Raw genomic sequence first — 26403 nt, 5'->3', positions numbered from 1 at the left:
TCTGGCAACAGCCGATGCATATGGGATCCGTCTCATTTCCTCAATCTCTTGAGGTGTCTTAGGACGCTGTTCCTTAGATAATATAACTCCAAGTCTAAAAACTAGTAAACCTTTCTTGGAATTCCGCATCGAATACTTGACAAGCATTTTGTTAATGTACGATGCTTGAGACAGAGCTAGCGTTTTGTTCTTGCGATCTCTAGAGATATGAATGTTTAGAACAAACTGAGTCTTTTCTAAATATTTCATTTGGAATTAAGTCGTTAGCTAGTTCTTAAATTCAGTCAGTAGACCTACATCATTCTCAATGAGTAGGATGTCGTCTACATACAACATTAGGGAAGCTACTAAACTGTTTATGATCCTCTTGTATATACAAGGCTCATCAACATTCTAATCAAAGCCGTAATATTTGATGGCAGTATCAAATCTTATGTTCCAAGATCGAGAAGCTTGCTTCAATCCATAAATGGACCAATTAAGCCTGCAAACCTTTTGCTCTTGACCTTGGATTATGAATCCTTTAGGCTGCTCCATATAAATAGTCTCTTCAAGATTGCTATTCTGAAAAACAATCTTGACGTCCATTTGCCAAATCTCATAGTCATAATATGAGGCAATGGACAGAAGGATCTAGATATATTTTAGCATGACAACAGGTGAGAAAGTCTCCTCATAGTTCACTTCCTCAACTTGGGTATAACCCTTTGTCACTAATCTAGTCTTGAAGGTTTTCATCTTCCCATCAGCGCCCCATTTTCTCTTGTAGATCCATTTTCAACCTATAGATTTTACCCCATCAGGTTGATCTATAAGATCCTAAACTAAATTGAAGTACAGACTCCATTTCGAGATCCATAGCTTTGATCAACTCATTTTTGTCAACATCCTCTATTTTCTTCTTATAAGATAATGGATCTTCAACATCTCTGTTAGCTACCATAGCTAGGATTTATGCTAAACCCATATAAAGAACAGGCGGGTTCGCAACCCTCCCACTACGTTGAGGCTTCCTCAACACTTGAGGCGGATTTAACCTACTAGATGATCCAACTTCAATAACTCTTATTGAGGTGTTAGGTTCTTCAACAACTTTTGTTGAAGGTTCAGTAGATTCATTGGAACGTTCATTCAACATTATTTTACTGCGGGGCTTGTGCTCCCTTATATGATATTCTTCTAGAAAAGTAGCGTTTGTCGGCATAAACACTTTATTTTTCTTAAGGTCTATGAACGTTCATTCAACAAATAGGCACAGTTTTGTACGAGGTTCCAGTTTCTTAGGATTTGCCTCAAGCACATGTGTTGGGCAACCCCAGATTCTGAAATGACTTAAACTAGCTTTACAGCCATTCCATAACTCTAAAGGTGTAACCCATCATAGACCGAACCATGTCCAATAGAGTTTGATATCTTCTTTCTGATACATCATTTTACTAAGGTGTATCAGGTGTAGAGAGTTAGGATACAATTCCATGCTCTATCAAATAGTTTTGGAATGTAAGGTCTAAAAACTCTCCACCTCGATTAGATCGAAATGTCTTGATTGTTCTATTCAATACATGTTACACTTCGGCCTTAAACTCTTTGAACTTTTCAAAAGATTCAGACTTATGTTGCATCTAATAAACATACTCATACCTCGAATAATCATCAGTAAAGGTGATGAAATATTCAAACCTTCATCTTGCTTTTACATTCATCGGACCATAGAGGTTTGAATGTACTAGCTCTAAGGATTCTTTGGCCTGGTGACCTTTTTCAGTAAAAGATCTTTTAATCATTTTACCTTCAAGGCATGACTCACACACAAGTAAAGAGTTTTCTTCTAACTCGCTTAGAAGTCCATTCCTTACCAATCTCTCAATTCTATTGAGATTGATGTGCTTTAATCTTAGGTGCCCAAGTTGAACATTTTCTTTAGAATAAATTATAAGTCTTTTATTTTGAGTTACCGCAGTTTTAAACATATCAGTGTTAAGGAGGGATTTAGTCGCTAACGGTATTAGCACATAAAGATTATCTTCAAGATTTTCATAACAAATATATACTCCCTTTTTGTAAATAAACACTTTATTTACATGAAAAGAGAGAGAATAATTTTGTTCTAATAGACATTTTACAGAAATAAGGTTCATTTTCAAACTCTGAACCAAAAATACATTATCTAGTATAACATAAGATTTTTTTAAACAAAGTTGAAGTCCTCCTACTACTGTAGCTAAGATGACGTGCCCAGTTCAACCCACATCATCATCTCCCTGGCTTCGAGTTGCTGTCATGAACTAATTTTCTGAAATGAAGAATAAGCATGGTTAGCGGCGCCCGAATCAATTATCCAGGAAGAATCATAATTCTCCACTAAAAAAGTTTCCAAAACAAGTAAATCATATTTACTTGCTTGGCCTTCTTCTCTTTTTCCAAGTATTTGGGATAGTTTCTCTTCCAATGTCCCTTCTGGTTGTACTAGAAATAGATTCCCTTTGTAACCTTGGACTTCTTGCCTTTCTGGGTAGCAGCTGGTGGGTTACCTTTCTCATTTCCACCGTGTTACCTTTCCCACTTCCACCTTTCTTCTTCTTCCACTTTTTGGTGCAAAAAAAAGAAGCCACAAACTTCGTCTCAGAGGTTGAACCTCTGAAGAATTTCTTAGAGAATGAAGCAACATTTGTCTCACCCTTCTGTTCCTTGGTTTTCATCAAGGACTGGAAAGTCTATAGCTCGTTGAGAAAGGTGGTAAGGTTATAGTCAATCTTGTTCATAACAATATTGATACGGAACTGTGGGAAACTTTCAGATAAACTTTATAGGATGAAGCTAATCTAACTGGATTCATCGATGATGGACCCTCATCTCCGCCATGTTGAAACGGACCATCATGTTGAGAACATGTGCTCTAACAGATGTCCCTTCTTGCATACGGGCATTAAAGATATATTTGAGAGCGTTGTGCCTGAGCTGTCTGGATGGTTGTCCGAACATTTTCCTCAGGGACTCCATGATCTCACGGGTCGTGAGCATGGGCTCATGCTTCTTGGTCAAGACTTCAGAAAGGCTTGTCAAGATGTATGTTCAAGCTTTCTTGTTTGATCGTATCCATCGTTCATATGCTTCTTGAACATTTCGAGCAGCATTTGAAGCTGGAATGGGAGGACAGTCCTCTATTAGGAAAAACCGAAGGTCATCAATGTTTAGAATAATGTTGATTGTGTTTTTCCAAGTTGTGTAATTATCGCCCATTAGTTTATCAGCAGTGAGTAAATTAAGAGTCGTGGAAGTCATAATGAATAAATTTGTTAAACCATACAATTTATTTTATTAGTCTAATTTCATTAAACCATTAGGAAAAACTAACAATTTTAGCAAAATAATCTAATTTACCCTAAGTGGCATCTATTTCGTAATGATACTTCAATGAGGCAGGACAAAAGCCACCGTAGGGTAATCAAGTACCCCTTCACTGAAATGAGACTATCTCAAACAATAGACATAACAACTCCTTGTACTATAACTATCAATCATCATTGTTTGGTTCAAAAATAGTAAAACTTGCTTAACATTTCTTGTAAGTATAACCCCTTATTTTAGATTCTAGAGTTCCGCCCCAATCAACCAATCATCGGAAAAAAATCGATTGGGGTAAAAATTAAAGTAACCCTTATCCATTTTTAGAGTATGAATAAAGCGTCATGTAAATATGTCATCCGTGGAGGGACACTCAAGATGCCACGAGGCCATACATGAGATTTTCAAACGTCCCACTTCTAATTACTATAAACACTCTTTCCATTCACTTTGATATTGATCTATACAAATACCATCTGTAGGGGGACATTCAAGGCGTTCGAGGCCGAGTATAGATCTCATGATGTGAACTTTTAGGGAGAAACGTGAAGAGGATAAAATGAAGTATGACATAGCTCATTTTCTTCCCATTGAGCTTTTTACTTAGGGTTAATTAATTTAGACAAAACCGGCTACTAATTTTAACTAAGCGATTGTTTAATTTTCCCAAAAACAACATTTGTTTTGAATAGTTAAACAATTTTGATTAACGTTCATTAAACACTTTAAGAAACATTAACCAATAATTGCATGCTTATAACAAATCTATCTAATTTACCCTTCTAGGTAAGTTTCCAGGTAGGGGTGTTACATTTCCGTCAACTTAAATATTCCAGCCTAGACAGAACTAGCATTAGACAAAAGATCCTTTATAGATACATTTGTTACAATGTTAATTTTTTAATTAAAACCAATTTAATCATATTAAACTGATTAAAAAATGAAACTAAATTTCTAATCTCATTAGGTCTATATGATTCAAATTTTAAAACTATTTTAAAAAATGAATTTAACCTTAGGTTTGCATGCAATTCTGATTTATTGATTTTAATTTCTAATTTCATTTTGTTATAACAATTATAAGCAAATGAAATAAATTAAAACAATACATTACATCCATTGACATACTTTATTAAATTATAACACTAAGAAATTATCTAAGGTAATGTCATACTTAATGCAATTTCATTTCATTACTAACATATGCAACACTTATATAGTAAGTTAATAAAATAATTAATAACATACTTTAGACATACATTCATACTATATGTTATAACTCTTATAATATAAATGATGCATGTATATGTTTTTAACGCATGCATACATATATTATAACATTTATACTATATGATGCATGAGCATGCAATACAATTAAATCATGCAATTAAACATATATTATAACAATTATAATATAAATGATGCATGAAATTAAATGCATAACAGTGAGATTTAATACTATACGACATATAATATGACATATATATTTAAATAAAAATCATACATCAAATGCATAATTAATAAAATAATTATTGGACCGATATTGGACATTTAAGCAATTAATTAAACTAATATAATACATCAAATACATCAAATGCATGAAATGCATGAAATTAAATGCATAACCAGCATTGTGAAGCTACGAAAAGAACACAACGTTGTTCTTTATCGCAGTGTTGCAACACTAAGGCACAACGTTGCAATGCTACAGTATAAACTCCATTATACAGTCCCGTTCTCCATTGTTTCTTCGTCGAATTTGGTCTCACTTTCTCCAGATCAGTACCAAAAAACCCACGAACGACTCAAGGACTTAAAATAAGACTCAGTCAAATTTAAATATGCCCAAAACATGGGCCCTTACAAACAAAAAGGTAAATTGAAAGCGATAAACTAAAGTGCCAATCCCGAGAATATCCAATAATTTTAAATAAACACATTCTTAAACATTCATCACATGAAAATTATAGAATGCTTAAATTAAAAGAAATCGAACACGAGGATTTCCATGAGCAGCGGAAAGATCTTTCCAAAATTTCAATCGTATATGAACATTAAAATTACACTCATAAATGGAAACAAATGGTTATGCATCAAACAGAAATTACAACATGTTTTACTATAAATCAAGGACAAGAATCAACAAACCTTTGCAGACTCATCTTCAAGTTCCTTGATCACGAACGCTCGATCACAGCAACACAGTAATACACATACGTTTATCCAACATGACCATTACACTGCACGAACACCGTGCACTCAAACAAAGTGATCGCCAAAGTCATGAACACCCCGAACTCCGCGAACGACCTCCAAAGAACCTTGACTGTTTTGAGTTGAGTAAGACACCACTAAAAAGGTTACCTTGGTATTCTCGGTGTGAGAATTCAGAGAGTGGGCTCTGCGTGGACTTGGTTTGAGGCAGAAAACTGGAGGAGGAACAATCGTGTAAACGATTGAGCAAGTGGGAGAAGATATAATCTGTCGTATAGGTCGATGCCTAATCGTTTAGGAAAAACTATGCGATCGTCTAGCAAAAGCTATGTGATCGTTTAGCTCATCGTCTAGCTGAGTGTCTATCGTGTATGAACGCTCCACGATCGTTTCGCTAACTCTAAGTTGTTGCTTAGTAAATCTAATTTACTTGAAAACTTCTCCGAGAGAACTTTCCAAGAATGGAAATTTCAAAATCACAATTTTACAAATCCTATTTCTGACTAAAATTAGGAAAATATTTTTCCTTTTATCTTACGATTACCATGAAACCACCGATAACCTCCCACTCAATTGGTTATTAGAGAAAAAGAGATAATTATCCAATAATTAATAATATTATAAATATAAATAATAACTAACAAACGATAACTAACTTACCATAATATATTTATAACCTAAAGTCTTAATACTTCATCTTATGAAACATATAAACCATAGCTCTTTTTCTATTCCATGGAACTAAATGAAAATATTATTTATATTAATCCTCCACTTGATATATCTCATATAGCATACCGATCATATCATATATAATCGAATTACCTCTTGTCAATTTGAAAATTTCAAATCAACACCAAGAAATGGCCCTCAACTTGAATCCATTGAGCTACCAAGGGGACCTTATGAACTTGTAGCTCGAAGCTCCAACGGTACGTGAATAATTGACTAAACTCTTTAGTTACGGGATCCACCATCCGTTAACTGCCAGGCACTCCACTAAAGACCGACAACTGAACTTTCATTACCACAAATATATTATGTGTCCATCTTAACCAATCAGTAGTGCGACAACCCTTCACAGATTGCTCGTAAGTACAGCTCAACCAATAACCGTTATGCCCCTGTAGTTACATCTAACTTCTTAAGTATCACTGGTTTTTCTAATGAACATAAGTCATAGTCCTACTATGACTGAGTCCTCTCTTCCAAAGAGAAGTTGTGGCCACTATGTTCAAGCCCCAAAATCAACCCTTAAGGGAGCAATCTATCTACTTACCCCTGCTTCGAGGAAGGAGTGAATTCCATCTTGTGTAATTGAGTTCCTAGCTCCCAAATCAGACAAGTCCCCAAAAAGGTAGGCATGTTGAGTTGGCAATCTGGCCACTCTCACCCATACTAATCAAAGGACCGCAGTCAAAGGCAAGAGTTCCCAAAACACTCAGGATTGAGGTGTGTCACCTATGGTCGTTTAGGTGTGATGTAAGTCTCCAGTATCAATGGTGTTATATACAGAGGCTAGTCATCTCGTGGTCTGGTCATACAGAGACTAGTCATCTCGTGGTCCGGTCTTATACAAACTCTTTGTATAGGACATCTCGAATCGCATGTCTCCACATGAATGGTCCGGATTTACCATTTGTAGTAGTTTACAATACTTGCAAATCTCTACAAAGCAGACCGTATCCGTAGTGTCACCAGGATCAGGTATCCCACCTTAATCCTTAAACTACAGACCTAGTTAGGTTATCACTTAAGGCATGATCCACTTGTATATCTCGTATACATGCTTAAGTTTACATTAGATAACCATGAAGCTTTGTTTATTGAATATGAGTAAATGTCATAGCGAAATAACAACTATTTTATTCATAAACAATGTGTATAATTATAAACAACGAGACTCTGGGAGAATTAGGACATCAAACCTAACATATATCCCACCAGTACACTGTAAAATTAATTATGAAATTTTGAAAAATTTTGGGCCAAAAAACCCCACTCTGATACCAATTGAAAGAACTATTGAAGATCCTTGAGCGAAAATGGGATCGGACCTAAATCCCAAAATTTACAAAATATAAAATTTTACAGAAAAAACATACAGAATGTTATGCATTTAATTGAAAAACATAGCATGCTTGTAGAAGACTAAAATAGAAAAATGGGTTTAGAAACCCCTACCTTTGAAGACCGTTCTTCAAATGAAAAACTCTCGAACCAAATGGAACACCACCACAATGGAGACCTATGTATTCTCTGGATGAGAATCTAGGAGGTGTGGGCGCTGGCTATTTTGGATGAGAGAATTTTTTAGAGAAGAAAAAAGGAGGAGAATTTAGTGATTGGGAAGTTTGAAAAAATGTTACAAACCTTTGTTTCATCCAAACTCAAAGACGAAGAAGATTATCAAAATTTGTTCAACCCCCTGTTCCCACTACCGTAGTAGAGAGAAAACCGAGGAAGGAGTTACAACTCCCTCCCTAAAAATGTTTTCAAAAATTTAAAACTAATAAATTAAATTAATTTTTAATAAAAACTTTAATATATATTTATATGATAACCACTTTATCATATAATATATATTATACTGGTTATCATATAAATATATATTAAACTATATGTTATATCAAATATAACATATAACCTATAGTTTAATATTGTATCAAATACAACATAACCTACAATTTAATTCTCTCAACAACAATATTTAATATAAATTTCATTTATATTAAATTTAATTATATGAATCTAATTCACATTAATATTTGAATCATATTCAAATATTTATTTCCTCTCAAATAAACTTTATATTATAATGTATCAAATACATTATAGTAATTATATCATATATAATTAAATTAAAATAATTATATCATATATAATTAATTCCCTCAATTAATTTGAACAATTCAAATTAATCAAAAAATTGATTCTCATTAATTCACCTGGAGCTACAGCAGGGACCTCATGGATCTGTAGATTGAAGCTCCAATGGTACGTGAATAATTAATTAATTATTCACCATCTGTTAACTGTCGGACATCCCACTAAAGATCGACAGCTGTACTCTTCACAAGACAGATATATTTCTGTGTCCACTGGATATAACTAGTTAACAGTACGACGACCCTTCACAAATTGCTTGTAAGTACAGTTGGGTCAAAATTATCGTTTTAACCCTGTAGTTACATCTAATTCATTAAGTACCACTGATCCCTCTAATGAACAATAAATCATAGTCCAACTATGACCAAACCCCTCATAGTCCAGGAGAGAGTGTGGTGCCACAACGTTCAAATCCTGAAATCAGATCGTAAGGGAGCAATTTATCTACTTTCCCCTATGTTGGGGAAGGAGTGAATTTCTTTTGATATAGTTTTGTTCCCACCTCCCTAATTAGACGAATCCCCAAAATGGTAGGTTTGTTGAGTTGACAATCTGGCCACTCTCACCCATACAAATCAAAGGACCGCCTTCATAGGCAGGAGTTCACAACTCAATTAGGATTCAGGTCATGTCACATATGGTCATCCTAGTGAAATGTAAGTCTCTATTATGAACGACGTATATAATGAGACTAGTCATTTCGTTGTCCGGTCTTATATAAACTCCTTTGTATAGAATATCTCTGCTCACATGTCTCCACATAAGTAATCAGGATCATATCATTTGTAGAACTAATTTAGTTTATTAGTTTGTGGGTTTCATGCAACTAAATGTCAAATAAAACATCTTACATTTTATTAGATAAATAAGATGTTTGTACAATACAATTACAAACTATAGGATCTTACAAGATTTAGGTTATCAACCCCGACAGTTATATACTGATTTTTTGTATAAATTTAAAAAAGTGTCAAATAACTTATTTGGATATTTTAAAGAAAAAACTACTTAATTGAATAGCCCACAAAAAGTTGTTTCTTTAATTTCTTTCCATGGTCTAAATTTCTAACTTTCTTCCTCTTTACATTTTCATTAATATATAAATATTTTCACATATTTTTAAATTTGACATCGACATCAAGAATTAATCGATATTTTTATTATATGATATAAAATTTTAAAAAAGTACAAAATAAAATGAAAAATAATTCTCAAAACCCATTTATGTTGAGAGATGCAAAGTTGTAATAGTGGAAATGATATGGAAATAAGTGGCAATAATAAGAGCTAGAACTCAACTTAACACCTGGTGAAAAGGTGTAGTCTTTCTAGCTTTAAGATCATCCAAGTAACACAATAAATTTGAAAATCCAAATTCATTCACATATCCTTAATGTTTTATGTATCAATTCATTTTCATGTATTTATATTTATGAAGTTTCATGTATGGAATCACATAGTTTTGGAAGAGTTCTGTTACCAAATGATAAGAAAACTACTTCAATTATGTTTGAGAATTCACTTTAGTCAAGGTGAATGCCACAACAATATTAACATAACCCCAATAACTAGTTGATAAACAATCCCAAGAAAGCTAGCTTAGAAGGATTGATCAAAGATCAAAAAGAAAGGAAAATTTCTCCCATCTTCAAGATTTCAAACTCTTCACAATCTATTTAGTCAAATTAGATTAAAAGTTCTATACATGCATTTTAAACTCAAGAATACATATAAAACATAAAAGCTTGAAAGAGATTTAACTCTATGAGAACTTTAATTCAAATTCAACTCCATATATGAACCTTCATAATCGGTACAATAATGCATTAAGGATGTGGATGAATATAAATTTTCAGATTTATTGTGTCTCTTGGATGACCATAAAACTTAAAATGTCACTTATTTCTTTATCACTCTTGAATGACTTTGACAGTTTGAAAGTTGCAACTCTCACTCCAAGTCACTTATTTTGGAATTAGAAATATCCTTCTTAAAAAATCCGGAATATCTCAGAGATCTACTAATTTTATATATACAAAAATCTCAACAGATCTGCAAATAGATATGTATCAAAAGATTTTATCAGATCCGACAAATTAATAATAAATTGGGTCACACCTTATCTCAATATATAAATAAATAAATTAGGTGACACTTTAGGAACAAATGAACTTGAAAGTTTCTTTCACTTTGATGTAAGCGTTAAAAATAAAGAAGCAGATTTTAAATATATTTTGAATTTAGATTTCAAAAAAAATGTATACCCTGCCATGGTTGAATATGACTTGAGATTCATTTACATAATTGCATTAGACGATAACTAGCCAATTAGGAAAAATTTAAGGTAGAAATTGGATTGCTTAGATATATTTCGCCTTTGAAATTAGGTTAAGCTGGGTTGGCAATAATTATTCTATGTATTGGGGATGGTGAGTTGAGTTCAGTGGCAGATTCATAAATTTTATATAGGAAATCACGGTATATACAAGTCTAATAAAAATATCTATAAATAAATGTAAAAAAAGTATTCATAGCTTCATAAATTAACTAATTTAATACATTACAATTGCTCTCTACGAGTTTTCATGTTTTGAAATCGATCCATGATAACTTCATTTTCTAATCTATCAAAATTTTCAATATAGGCTAGATAATCATTCACCTGCGCATTGATCTCCCATTCGATTACGCAATCGAGTCTTCACAATATGCATAGCAAAAAATGTTCTCTCTACAGTAGTCGTGGCAATAGGTAAAAATCAATGCAAAAGTGAGTAATTTGTAGACTAATGAATAGAACTTGTCTTTATTCGTCAGGATCATTTTTATTGCAAGATCCTATATGGTTTTTAGCTCAACAAAGTCAATATTTGAACGCATATCAATAATGTAATTTTGAAACTGATCCTCAAACATAGAGAGTTCAACAGTTGAAAAGTCTCTTGGACAAAATTGAGCAAACAGATTAAGCTTTTTCCTATCAAAAAAAATAAATAAATTACTCGGATTTAGATGTGTCACAAGCAATTCAGTATTTGTTTAAGTAAAACGATTATTCAACTCTTGAAGTTACATATCAATGACGACATACAAAACACCAACACAATAATGATGTAAATTTGTAATTTGTTGAAATTTTCGTCTTTGTCGTCCTCAAATTAGAAATAGGTCATTCATTTTAAGAACTTCTATATCATGACTATGACAAAAATCTGAAACTATATTCAATGATGAATCCTAATCAGACTCTCTAGTTGTTTGCAATATTTTGTTACAAATTTTGATCAAATTCATTGCATTCACAATATCTTGATCTTTTCTTTGTAATGCTTAAGACAGGTTGTTTTTTTATTCCCAACATAATTTTCATAAAATGTATATGAAAAAAAAGAGTCAAAAGATAGTATCGAACTTATTATAATCTTATCAAACTTATTATAATCTTCATTTCATATTTTTGTTCTAAATTTAATCCACATTGTTCAATTGTCTCAAGTACATCAATTACTGAAGAAAACATTATAATAAAACTCATTAAAGTGTAGTAATGTGATCCTCATCGATCTCCAGGTCGTTTGATCATTATCTTCTAATTTAATCCTCAACCATTTGAATTTTACCATTATTTAAAGCTTCAAAATTCTTCATTCTATGTTTCTCTCTTAGCATATCTCAACGTTTGATTCACAACATTTGTAACAATAAAAGATAGATCAATTTTTTGCTGTAACTACAATAGCTAATTGAAACTAATGAGAAAAGCAATGGACGTAAAAAGTGCATTCATTTTCTTTCAAAACAAGTGCTTTCAATCCATTGAACTGACCTTGCATATTACTTGCTCCATCATACCTTTGTCCTGGTAAACTAGAAATACTTAATCCATGTTGAGAAAAAAAAAATCATCTATAGCTTTCTTAAGCAATGGAGAACTTGTATCATTGACATGTATGATTCAAACAAATCATTCAATCATATGACCTTTATCTACACATTGTAATACAACCGACATTTGCTCCTTTGAATATACATCTTTTGATTCGTCTATCACGATAGAAAACTGTTTATCACTCATATATTTTATAACAATATTAACAAGTTCAACTGCAATGGAATGCATTATATTTTTTTTAATATCGAGTGCAGTCAATTTCAAATTATCTGGGGCATTTTTCAAAGTCACACAACTTCAATGTTCTTATTATGGTTGTATAATCATGTAAACGTTCAAGAAAATTATCTTGATTCTTTGAACCATTTGTTTCATCATGTCCACAGAATGCAAGCCCTCGTAATAAAAATTGAATACAATCAATTGATGCATCTAATCAAGTTCGATACTCAACTTGTGTTTGGTCAGATATCCTATTTATATAAAAAAAAAGTCTCAATATATTGTTTTCGTTTCAAAAGATCCTCATATTTACCCAAAGTCTTATTATGTGAATTATTAGGACCACCAACATGAATGTGTAATTTCTCTTTTTTCTTCTAATTAGAAAATCTTTCACTAACAAAACAGTCATCTCTTGACTTTTCACTTACTTTTAGTTTGAATAGGTAGCAACATAAACAAAATGCAACATCCTTTGAAATGTTGTATTTTAACCAATTAGAATATTCACTAAACTAAACTTGGATTAAATCGTTTTGACTTTGTACTAAATTTCTTAAGTGGAAAAGTATGATTGAAGCTGACAAATTCCTATTAGTAAATATGCTCTATGAACTTGATTTCGATAATTATAATTATAATCACAAATTTTGGTTCTTAGACCAAGATTTGCCGACAGTTCTTCTAGATTAATTGATTTTTGTCTAAGATCGATCAGAATCCAAAACACTTTTCTTTTTTGAAGAGGATGCCTCTGCAGTCTCTATTGTTGTTTTTCTTTTATAATATTTCTTCATATTAATTTTGAACTGACTTTACAAAAGTGTTAATAATAAGAATATTACATTCTATTACGTATATTTAAAAGTATAAAAATGAAAAGTCAAAATTTTAAAACATTATCAAGTTCGTATATCCAAACAAGTGACAATAAATAATCATCTAGCTTAAAATCTGAAATTAATTTTAAAACTTTATATAAGTAATGGGAATGTAAAAATTACAGGAAAACAACTGAAAATATATAGCATAATGTTAAAAAAATTAATTATGTATAAAAAATGAATGTTTAATAGAATGTTGAAATTGAAAAGTGAATTTTAAAGGAAATCAAAGAACCGCCTTCAAATAAATGACATTTTTAATTGACATTTTTAATAGAACGTTGTTGAGATTGAAAAGTGAGTTTCAAAAGAAGAAAATGAAGTTTCTAAACTGCCGAGTCCTCTTATTAACTAAAAAGAGTATTGTTTGATTATTTATTAAAAAAAAAAAGGCACATCTTGACCTTATATTTTAAACAAAATGGTGACCTACTTTCCTTTATTACAATTTACATGAATTGGGCTATAAAAACCTATTATAGTTTAAAAAAAATTGTGCAACAAAGTCGCATAATATTCGGATTAAAATGTTGGTATGCGGTAGGGGGTTGAAGCCCCACACCACTTTTCAACAAAAACAACGCCTCATGCCAACCATCCAACCCCAATCATTCCACCATTCAACTAAACATATACTCTCTCAAATTCCAAACACTTATTTGAGGTGCGAACTTAATGAATAAAAATATATTTTATAATTTTCTATATGTAACTATTATAATTAATGAAGACAAAATACTATTATTTATATAATCAACAATCCTACCATATACTTTAACGGTCATGAAACATATGATTTGAATGTGCACAAAAAATAAGGTTGTCATAAGATGTCTATATAAATGTTCACAAATACATATATAACATGGTCAACAATGAATCCGTTTCATGCATAAAAAAAAATGTTGTTTATTAAGATAGTAGAGTTAGTCAGTCCTATCGAATATACACAAACAGTACATCTTCCTCGACTGTGACAAGACTATTAAGAAACAATCAGTCTTCTGGATGTCTGTGACAAAGAGGTATAAAAGAATGATTTGATCATCCTCAAGCAATCGCTTAATATCAAATTATTATAAAAGACAACTATTAAACACATAAACTAATAATTTTAAATTTGTACTTGACAATTTTGTCCGTCAAGTGTTTTTGTTTATGTTTTTTTCTTTAGTATATGATCAGTCGTGGTTATCATTGGAGAAGAATGACAAAGTTGGCAGTTGGATTTGGAAGTCCAAGGTGATCGTCAGAGTTGACCATTTATATGTGGCAATTGCAAAGTTGATCATTAGAGGTGGTCTTCGTCAAACTTTGTTGTTTAGGGTAAATGTCAGTGTTGGTCATTAGATGTGGTTGTCACCGGAGTTGATCATCCGAGATGACCTTTGCTGGAATTGTAATCAGAGGTGTTGTTCGAGTCCGAAGTTGGTCACTGAGTTTGTTGAACGAAGGTGGTAGCAGGGTTGGTTGCTTGAGTGTGGCAGCTACCGGTGGCCAACATGTGGAGCCATTGAAAACATTGGAGGGAGGATGAGTTGATAAAAATAACCAATTCAACTCCACTAACATTTAAAGTTGGTAGACCAAACATTCAGTTGGTAAACCAAACTCATGTTGGGATGTTAAGAATTTAGATATATTATTTTCTAATGAAAAATACTTAGATACATCCTAAACAGCACTTATCTTTGTGCACCCCACCAAATTATCTAATTACAATTTCTCATTTGAAAAATTATTTTTATTTCTTCTACGAAATATTCTAATTCTTTTTTTGGTGTAAAGTATGAGATAGGATGCATGAAGATGAGTGCATCTTAAGTATCATCCATTTCTAATTATCTTTCCAACTTTTGATTATGTTGAAATTGTTTGCTTACCTCAAGTTTTCCTCTAAAGTTTTGCCAATTTATGAACTACACAACTCTACATAAGTTTATCAAGATAAAATGACCAGAATTCAACTAACTTATACATATATCCTCAATAAAAAAATCAAAGGTCTAAATCCCACATGTTGAACTAAAAAATAATAAAAAAAATAAGCATAACTCAATGGCATAATGCTTGTACTATCAATCTCGAAATCAAAGGTTTGATTCCTCCATCTTATATAATTGTCAAATATATATATGTATGTAGGTCGATTAGAGGGTATAATACAAAAACTAATATGAGCATAACCGAGAGTGTCAAGAACTAGTGCACACGAAATTAGCAAGTAGTTAAATTAGTTCTTTACTTTTAATTTATGTTAGTGAATTTAATTTCGGATAGTTCCTCCTAATTGAAGAGAAGTGGCCTAATCGCTTAGTGGAAATGATGAGGGAGAATTTCATGGTCATTAAATTTAGTGAATTAGTGGTTAGTTTTTATCCTTTTTTTTTTCTTCAATCGATAAGTATTGCTTCCATTTAATTTGTTCAAGTTTTGTCACTTTTCTATATACAAATTTCTTCTGCTTCTTTGAGATCCAAACGACAATTTGTTTAATATGACCCGATTTCTAGAAGCGATGACACGCTACCTTTACCTAACAATGACATTTGATGTGTCCTAGCTCGCCACACCTAAACATTCCTTCAATTTTCCATTGGGATTACTCTTCACCTTTCAATCCTTGCTTTCATTTGAGTAACACTCGTGTTGTAATGTCTTAAATATGTTATTTGGCACTTCAAATGACCTAACTTATTTACGTATTTTCCATCTTCATTTTATTTACATTTACGATCCTAAGGTTAATAGAAGTGTATTGTATAAACTCTCTAAACCCTAGAGGCACCTTCATTCTGTAATTCTATATTATTCTATCTAATAAAATTGTTCTCCCTCTACCTGATGGCATAGCTAACATATTGTTAGTTAACCACCTTTGTATGTCGATTCTATACTGCGTTCTTTATTTATTGATTTCATAAAAACTCAGAAGAATAATTAGTCTTTTCCCTATATTTTAGGGAAAGAACAACTTTCACGCATCTTAGAATGAGTTTGCTTGCTATTGCAAAGCATTTGTTTCATCCATGCTTCCTAATTTGAGAGCTACTTTTCCAACTTAGTGATAGAAGTTTGATTTACCAAACCTTGTATCGATGAAATAAACAACATAAACTTCTATGCAGGCCACCAATAATATAAGGATGCAAACGACCATCACTAATTGGTTCATTTTGTCCAATTCTTAAATTTTAAAACAAAAAGTCTTAATTTTCAAAAGATATTCTGAAACAGAAAATTTACCTTAAGTTGTTTTAGCAAATTCGTTCTCCAAAAACATCGCAACCTCGTCATGCTCTTTTGAGAGTGAACAAAATTTCAAGTGTCTCCCAGACTTTCTGACATAACGACACGTGACAAGAAGAATTCACAATAGTGTTGTGGGACCAATTAGAAACTTTTGTTCAGTCTTTTCATGTTCTGTTACAAATCTTTTAGTGTTCGAATTTTAGAGCCTTTAATGTTGTATTTTGAATTTTTTAATATTTGCTAGTTTTAACTTTATTCTAGGGACCCTGAACAAAGATTTTACGATACCTAACTATCTATTTTATAAATATTATCCAATTCATTAAATTGGTTTAATTGTAGTCAAATGTGTAAAAGGTTTATTTGAGGTTTATGCATGCATGTAGTAATGACCTATTAGTAAATATTAGAAAAGTCGGGTTGTTAAAAAAAATCAAGAAAGTTTCAATTTTGACCTTTTTGTTTCTGTATTGGTATAATTATAAAAAATGAAGCATAAATCAAATTCCTTTCTTAAATTAAAGTAAAATGAAATTACAAAAAAAAATGGTAGAAAAAAATGTAAACACAAACCAAAATAACATGGACACCCAATACAGACTATTATAACACAGACTCTAAAATAGTATGCACTCTAAATATATACCATTATAACTTAAACTATTTTAGTTTGAACCATAAACAGAGATGGTTATAACTCATATTAAAATAGTTTACACTCCAAACAGACTATTATAATCTATATACAATAAAGACACACATATTATGATAACCAACTAAGCGGTCTAAACATTCCCTTAGTGAGGTTTTTTAAACATATTTAATTCTAAAATCAATTTATCGAGTTCTACACATAGTAGATGAGAAAATTTAAAGAACATTGAGTTAGGGTTTCAATCAAAGCATATTTTCACGATGGATTATTATTAATTATAAAGAATGGTTCCTTATAAAACAAAAAAATCTTTTATCCTAAAGATAAGGAAAGAATAGAGGAGGCCTAACCAGACCTAACATATTGGGAAAACTAACTATGAACAAAAAAAAAATCAAATAAGAAAAATAAATGGAATGAATAAATCTTTGTAAATCTTCCTATTGTATTTCCTATATTCCTCAAGCTAGATATGGTGCAAGCATGGAACCAAAACCAAACTTGGAGATGAAAGTTTGAAGCTTGGATAAGCTCAATTGCTTCGTAAATAGGTTTGTAAGTTGTGAAGTGACAAAAGGTAGAGATGAACCCTTCTTTAAGCTTGTTTCTTACTAGATGACAATCAATATCAAGATGCTTTGTCCTTTCATGAAAGTCAGGGTTGAAGGCAATGTGAATTGCAATCTTCTTGTCACAAAAAAGTTGTATTGGAAGAGAGTAGTTCACATGCAAATCTTGAAGGATGGAAGTTATCCACTGAAGTTCTGATACAGTAGTGGCCATGCTTCGGTATTCTACTTCTACATGGCTTAGAAGCAGTTGCTTGTTTCTTTGTTTTTCAGTAAATTAATGAGTTGTCAAGTAGAATACAAAACACTGTTAAGAACTTTATCGAATCTGGACAAGTAGCCCAGTCAGTACCACAAAAGCTTTGATATTTGTGTTAGAATCTATAAGATAGAAGAGACCTTCATTGTTGCATCCTTTTAGGTATTTCAACAAATGAATGGTTGCATTCCAATGTGAAAGCCAAGGATTGTCCATAAACTGACTAAGTTGTTGCAACTATAGCTAATATCTATGTTAGTCATGTTCAAATACAACAATCTCCCAATTTGTTCAGGTTTCTCAAGTTTCTAATTATAAAATTTAGTCAATCATAATCCAGAGGGTAGATAAGTGTTAATAGCTTTAGCATCTTGTAAGTTCATGCCATGAAGCATATATTTGACATATTTCTTTTGAGATATAAATGTTCCTGAGGGAGATCTTGCTATTTCGAGGCCAGAAAAGTATTTGGCCATTCCCAAATCTTTGATAGAAAAGGCTTTACTTACGAACTGTTTGAACTTGTTAATTTCTTCAATTGAATTCCCAATTATAAGAAGATCATCTACATACATCAGAAGCTAAAGTTATATGCCATCAACATGTTTTGCGAAAATCCATTTTCATTGATACTTTGAAAGAATCCATAGAATGTCAACATATGAGTCAGTTCATTGTTCTATTGTTCGAAATGCTTGTTTCGATCCATAGAGGGATCTCTTAAGTTTGCAAACTTGATTCGGAGCATCGTTTGTGTAACCAAAGGTGGCTTTATGTAAAGTTCTTCCTGGATGTGTCCATGTAGAAAAACATTATTAATATCTAGCTGAAAGATAGATCACTATTGAACGGTTGCAATAATAATTAAGATTCTCACAGTGACAAGCTTCACAGCTGGAGAAAAAATTTCTGCGTAGTCTTCTTCTTCTTTCTGGTTGTAGCCTTTAGCTACTAGCATAGCTTCATACCTCTCAACTTCACCTACAATATTTCTTTTAATTTTAAAGACCCACTTGGAGCCTATAGCCTTTTCACCTTTAGGCAATGAGGTTAATTCCTAGATCTGGTTTTTTTCAAGGGCTGCAATCTCTTGATTCATTGCTACTATCCACTTGGGATCATTCTGTGCCTTGTAGAATGATGCAAATTCAGCATCAGTGTCAACTTTGGCTATAAAGATATGGTATGAGTGATTAAATTTAGGACTGAAGGCCAGAAGTGCTGTGTTTAGAGGGAAAGAACAAAGTCATTAAAGTAAGTTGGAAGTTGAATTTGTCTTCTAGAGAATCTGCTTGAGGGTACAGGGTCCGTACATACATGATCAGTTTCATAACTTTCAGAATCAACATTTACATTGGATTCAAAAGGTAAAATTGCTTCTAATCTAGGTGGGTCAAAGATTGGCTCATGATCAGTGTCAGAATGCTCAGATGCTAAGGTATCTTCGTATTAACAGGCAAATAATTTGGAAAATTCTCTCTTACCATCCTTTAAAGCAAATAGAAAAACATTCTCATGAAACATAATATCTCTACTGGTCAACATTACTTTCTTATCAAGATCATACAGTTTATATTTCTTTTGTCCAATTGGATATCATAGAAAAACACACACTTATGTGCCCTAGGTCAAATTTTGTTCTCCCCAGTTATAGGTTGGTTGCATAGCTCAAGCACCCAAAAGCTTTGAAGGAACTATAAGGAATTGGTTTGTTAAAAAATTTGGTATAGGGAACTTCCCAATTTAGGAATCTAGAGGGTATGAGGTTGATCAAATAAGTAGTTGTCAGGATGCATTCACCCCTAAATCGAATAGGAAGAGAGGCATGTGTTCTCAAAGCCTTTGCTAAGTCCAGTAGATTATGTGTTTTCTCTCAACAATTCCATTTCGCTGTGGAGTATGTTTATTACTCTTTTGATTAATTGTTCTATTATTTCTCAAGAGAGAATTTATTTCATGGTTCACGAACTCAGTCTCATTATCACTTCTAAGCACTTTTATCTATCTGTGAAACTGAGTATTGATGAGAGCAAAAAAAATTTTGTGAGTTTTGTGGACCTAAGTTTTGTCATAGAGCAAATGAATCCATATACACCTAGTGAAGTCATAAACAATGGTGGGAAATGATGAGCCCCTGAGTAGGATTTGGCTTTGTAAAAACTCCACAAATCAGTATATAACAGGTCAAAAGGTTTCTCATTTTGGGAAAAGTTAATCTACACTGCTTAGACATAGGGCAAACATTACAAAAATAATTCTTGGGAGTCTAAATGTTTAATTCCTTAATATGAGCAAGATGATTAAAAGAACAATATGTCAATTTCTAGCATGCCATAACAAAGCATCACTCTCATTACATTCAAAGGTTCTAACATTTCCAGAAAACAAAGTTTGAAACTGTATGCATAATTATGCTATTCCCAAAAAGTTGCCGTATTTTTTCCTTAGTAACTCCAAAACTATTTCCATCAATCTTGTATAAGCCTTGATCAAGTCTCCCAATGGTTATGAACCTATTCTCCTGTGAATAGACAATCGGATAAAAGATTACTCTCATGCTACTATCCTTAGGCATCTTACTAACATATAGCAAGTTGTACTTAAACTTAGGTATGAACAACATGTTCTTCAAACCAAGATTATCGTGCAACTGTAACTAAAATAAAGATAAGGAAAGAATAAAGGAGGTTTAACCAGGTCTAACCATAATGGAAAAACTAACTACAAACAAAACAATTAAATAAAGAAAATAAATGGAATGAATAAATCTTCGTAAATCTTCCTGTTATATTTCCTATAAATTTAGTGTGTTTAGAGTTAACATACATCTTAATCTTCAGGGACATATGACAATTTTGATGATTACACTACACAGTTGTATGTGGTCATCTTCTTTCTCTTTCTATGATTTCTCTTTTTTTCTTTTTTTTTTTCTTTTCCTTTCCTTAATGTACTCTTTATTCCTTGGCAAACATGTGCTGCCACAATGCCACTATTGCCTCTAATGTCATTGTACCATATGAGAAACATACATCTCTAAAGTTCTTTTTACGTCGTTAAAAACACTTTAGTAACAAAAAAAAAACACGCATACAAAACATCAGTGAAATTTTGTCGATGAAAGGAAATTGTGACGTTTTATGGAAATATAGAAACTTACTCGACAATCATTTTGTGTACATGGTAACTTTCAACTATTTATTAGAATGTAGCATTTTGCATGGTGTTTACTAACGGTTCAACCCAAATCGGATGAAATAACTAAACCCATATTTGTCATAAGCTAAGGGTAAAAGAACACTTTGTTGCAATTCCCAAATGCAACAAAAACACATTTTGCAACTAGAATCAAATTTGTCATTTGACGGGCGATAAAACAAATTGTCGTAACTTTGGCGAAGACATGCATATGGCCTTCATTGCTAGAATAGCAAGATGAGTTATTTGTTGTTATAATTTTATCATTAAAAGTTATATTTCTTGTGGTGGTAGCTTGAACGTTCGATCTAGACCAACAAAGCTACTTCCAAAATTTGAAGAACAAAGAAATTCTCATATGTAAGTCTGGATTCAAATAGATATAATATTGAATGCCAAATGACGATGACACTGTGTGGATAGGATGGATAGAGCTAAGAAGAAGAAGAAGAAGAAGAAGAAAGAGTAAATCGTATAAGTAAAATCCAATCAATAAAATTGTCATTTCATCCAAGAATAATCAAGATTATCAAGTCAACATTTCGTTAAGTCAATTATTTGCAAGCTAAAGCTAGAACTTTTGGACCAAACATACTAATTACATCTACCAACTAACCACTTCAATCTACCAAAGTTGTAATTTACTCTTAAATTTTACCCTTTTTCTTTTTAAAACTTGTTTTTTTTTTTCTCTTTTATGTGGCTCAATTAAAATTAGACAATAAAATTGAAATTATATCGTAGTTTTTAAAAATATTTATGAAAATATGGTACTTTTAAAAATATTGTAGTTTTCTAATAATTACAATCTCTCTGTTCTCTTTTCTCCCAATTTTCAATAATCTCCACTCATGACTCACATTTTTCTCTCTATCTTCTTTATCTTTCTATTTCTATCTTCTCTCGATCTTTCTTCTTCTTTCTTCTACCATTTTTCTACTTCATTTTTCATCAAATCAATTTAATTAACTATAGAACCCAAATACTATAGATCAATCAGCTTTGGATTTATTATATTAACTTTTGAATTTTTTTTTGGAAGTTATAATTTCAATTTTATTTTATGATGGGGAACGATAGTCCATTCTAAATTTCATTTGTTTTGTGGGAAAAAAAGAAGTGAGAAAAAAATTTGGTGTCAAAATTTGAATGTTCTTAAATCAATAGGTTAATTTAGAAAATTCAAATTGAACCATTTCATTTATATATTTTTTCTTGAAAAAAATCAATAGGTGGAGGTACAATAGTATATCGTACATGTAGTATATGTACTCCATGTAACTCTCATACCAAAAGCAGTTTTTAATTATTAGATTTCGTGTGGGAATAAAATGGATGTTTAACCAAATTTGATATATTTTTTAAACCAAGTTTGCGTGAATGATAAAGTAAAGTATTTAAAATGAGATTTGTTTTTTTTAATTGATTTAATTGTTAAATTACCCAAGATAACATTATAACCATCCTCTAAAAAGGGTAAAAGGGGAAAACGAATGTTTCTCCCCGTAGCCCCTTTTAGATAGGTATAGATATAGATAGATACCATAGCCCTTTTTAGATAGTACTAGTCGGAACTATGTGTATTGCATATGTTACATAACATTGAATAAATCTTATTCTCACACAAACGTTAAAATATATATATATATAATTTAGAGATAAAATGTGATTTTTTTTTAAAAAAAAAAGAAAGTATTTATTAGTGACAAATTTAGAATTTTTTTAATGATTTGGATGTGAAATTACATAAGATATCCCAATGACCAAAGGGGTAAAAGAAGAATCAAATGTTTCTCCTCATAACCTCTTTTAGATTGTATAGATAGATATAGATAAACATAGATAGATAGATAAATAGATATAGATGTAAAAAATATCTTTTAGACACAAAATAATAATAATAATAATAATAATAATAATAATAATAATAATAATAATAATAATAATAGTAATAACAATAATAAGACACTTATTAAACACAAAAGTAAAATTGCGTAAATATTTTAGATAATTTATAAAAGGTTAAAAAACAATATTAGTCTCTAAACTTTCATGAAAGTAATAATACAACCATGTCAAACGCGCTCCACCCCAAGAATACCATTGCGCTTCATGGAGATTAACTAACAATGACACTAACATCAAGTGCACGAAGTGTCTTGACTTGTCCAAAAACAAACTTCCACTCATCATCTGTAATATGCATGCTCGTGTATATCTCATGACAGCTTCCTCGTTTGCATCATCATCAAACCCTGAAAATTATGTCCCTAACCATGTTAAACTTAATCTTGCTCAATGTCAATATTGTCGAAAAAAACTCATACAACTCCGATTTATTCTTTTAGTTGGTCATTGGGTCAAATCAAATAAGTCTATTTTTTAACTCAATTGGACTTTATCCCAAATATTAATATAAAATTGGACCAAATTAATTTGATTCAATTCAACAATCATGATGAAAATATGTGGCAAGATTTGTCAGTTTATGTCTTCAACTCTAATTTGGGGTACGTGTCAACTTTTGATTAGTCCAAAATTTAATTATTTGTAATTTTGTCATTAATTTATTAAATGAGGTAACAATTTGTGATTGGTTCAAAATTTCTTATACAACAACTACAAAGATTAAATTATATTTTAAGTTTTTTTTTTTTTTTAATTTTATAGATGTTACAATTTACTAAAGAAATGAAAATCTTGTTTATTAAGTAAAGTAATCACCATAAAAATTTTAGATAGAAACATATAAATCAAATTTTAACCTAACTTTTAGTTTTTTAAAGTATAATAAAGTTGGAAGATACAACTCACATACCATAAGTCCTCAACACATAATTTATGCTAATATTGAATGAAGATTGGTTGTTTCATATATATTTTTTATTCTTTAAAATTAAATCTCCACCAACAAAATTTAGGTTTTTTTGAAGTTTTAAAACGAAAAACAATTTACTTTCTAAGAAAAAAAAAATGAAAAACAAAAGTTGTATCCCCGTGAATCGAACCACGGATTGGAGGGGATTGAGTCCAACCAACTCTTAGACAAAAATTATATATATTCTTAATTGAGGTTGAATGTTCAACTCTCGACTTTTTTTTTTTTTTTTTTTTTTTTTAAATTTAACTCTCGACCTTTTCAATTTTACTTTTTTTTTGTTTTCATCAATTGACTAGATCGTTTGAAACATCAAAGTTCTTACAAAATCATTATATTTTTCAAATAATTTTCTCAAATTACAATATCCATTTTTTACCTATCCGACTTTTTTCGAAGACAAAATCCTTGACTTTCCCCGATCAAATTTGAATGGGCGTTACCAAGTTTTTTCATCCTCCATTTCTCTCTGTGATGTGACAAAGAATATCAAATACTATTTGCTAACTATTAAAAAATAAACAATTGATTTTCCTTTTCCTTTTTTTAGTACGAGCAATGCGTGCTTATTTAATTTCATATTGTTTACTTTTCACTACTTTACAAAATTTCAAATTAGATTAATTTTCCTTCTCAATAATCTTTCCTTTTTAGGAAGCATCGATTTCACAAGACCACCCAAACAAATTTTACAAATTTAGAAAAAGAAAAACAATTTGATATATATTATTAACAAATATGTTCATCAATTTACGAACTCTAATGAACTAAAAAAGGGGAAAATCCCCAAATTTGCAAACGGGAAAGTAGATGCCACAGCAACAAAATATCCCTGTTCGATAAAGGGGGAAAATAATATATATATATAAAAAAAAAAAAAAAAAAAAAGGAAAATGATGGGAGAAAATTGAGGATTGATATAAAGAAAAAAGAAAATTCAAAGCCACAAAGCGCCGGCTTGTTTCAAAATAGGAACCAAATCCCCAGAAATATGAGTAGCCATGACTCTATCCAAACCCCCAAACAAGGTTCCCCCAATAAACACAGCCGGCAATTGTAATTTAACATTGGAAGATTTGGCAAAAGCCTCCAATTCCTTAACAACTCCAGATTCATGTTCTTCATCCACCTCGTACACCGCCGGATTTGCCCCTAGTCCTAAGAGAAGACGCTTCACCACATGGCTCATACAGCACCCTCTTCTAGCGAACACTATGGCCGCACTCTCCGACACCGACGCAATCACGTCGCTTCTACTTCCCCCACCTTCCGCCGTCGCGGACGCTGATCCGCCGCCCCATGGTGGTCGGGTTGATAATGTGGTTTGTTTTGTGTCAATGGATTGCCATGACCGGTAAGGAATCGCTTGGTGCATGATTTAATTAGTAAGCACAGGGGGGAAATTTTTGCAGGGAGTTTTGTTTGTTTGGTTTTGAGTTCGGAAAGTGGTGGGAATTGGTGATTTAAATGAGGACGAAATTAAGGGCAGGGGGTGAGGCGTCAACGGCAGTTAGGCAACAATTGAAGGTTACGCGGAGCTTCACTATACTGGGCTCCACCTGACGTTTCTCATGACTCATTTCCTCTCATTATTTTCATTTTTTTCCTTTTCTTTATGTTTGGTTATGTGTATGCCTGACGTTTCCCTTTGCGTCTTTTTTTTTTCTTATTTGACTTTTATTATATATATTTTTTTTAATCTTCATTTCTTATTCCCTACTCTCACCACTCCTAACTCTCCGACCTTCTTTTAGGGCGAAAGTACGAGTTTACCCCCCTTCAATTTTAATTTTATAATGACTTTTTTAATTTTATTTCTAATAATTTCGTGAATCCTTCGCAATTTAAAATTTAAATTTTGAGTAGACATAAAATTAATATTATTAATTTTTTTTTAAATTTAATTAGGTAAAAAGCTTTTACACAAATTTTAAGTCTAACAACATGCTAAAAATTATTAAAAAGTTAGGTGTTAATACTTTGATCTAACAATATCATCCTTATTTATCCTTAATACTCTAAAAATAAAATTTATTCATACAAATTCATTTTAGGAGATAATCTTACTTAACTTTAGAGTTCATATAATTGAACCACTAAAAAAACAAGGTGTACCTTATTAATAGAGATAATAACTTTTAATTAA

The 26403-nt window shown here is 31.5% G+C and overlaps 1 protein-coding gene across 1 annotated transcript; it reads right to left on the bottom strand.

The window, feature by feature from the left end:
* Nucleotides 1-24953: 24953 nt before the first annotated feature.
* On the bottom strand, nt 24954-25957 carry LOC120088653 (glutaredoxin-C9-like). Its single transcript, XM_039046067.2, has one exon. It carries the CDS (start codon nt 25630-25632, stop codon nt 25195-25197), a length of 438 nt encoding a protein of 145 aa, XP_038901995.1. The 5' UTR covers nt 25633-25957; the 3' UTR covers nt 24954-25194.
* Between the last annotated feature and the right edge of the window lie 446 nt (nt 25958-26403).

Source organism: Benincasa hispida, chromosome 10, assembly GCF_027475165.1.
Source record: "Benincasa hispida cultivar pf3 chromosome 10, pf3_genome.v1.1, whole genome shotgun sequence".
Taxonomy (NCBI): domain Eukaryota; kingdom Viridiplantae; phylum Streptophyta; class Magnoliopsida; order Cucurbitales; family Cucurbitaceae; genus Benincasa; species Benincasa hispida.
This window is presented reverse-complemented; position numbering and strand designations above follow the sequence as displayed.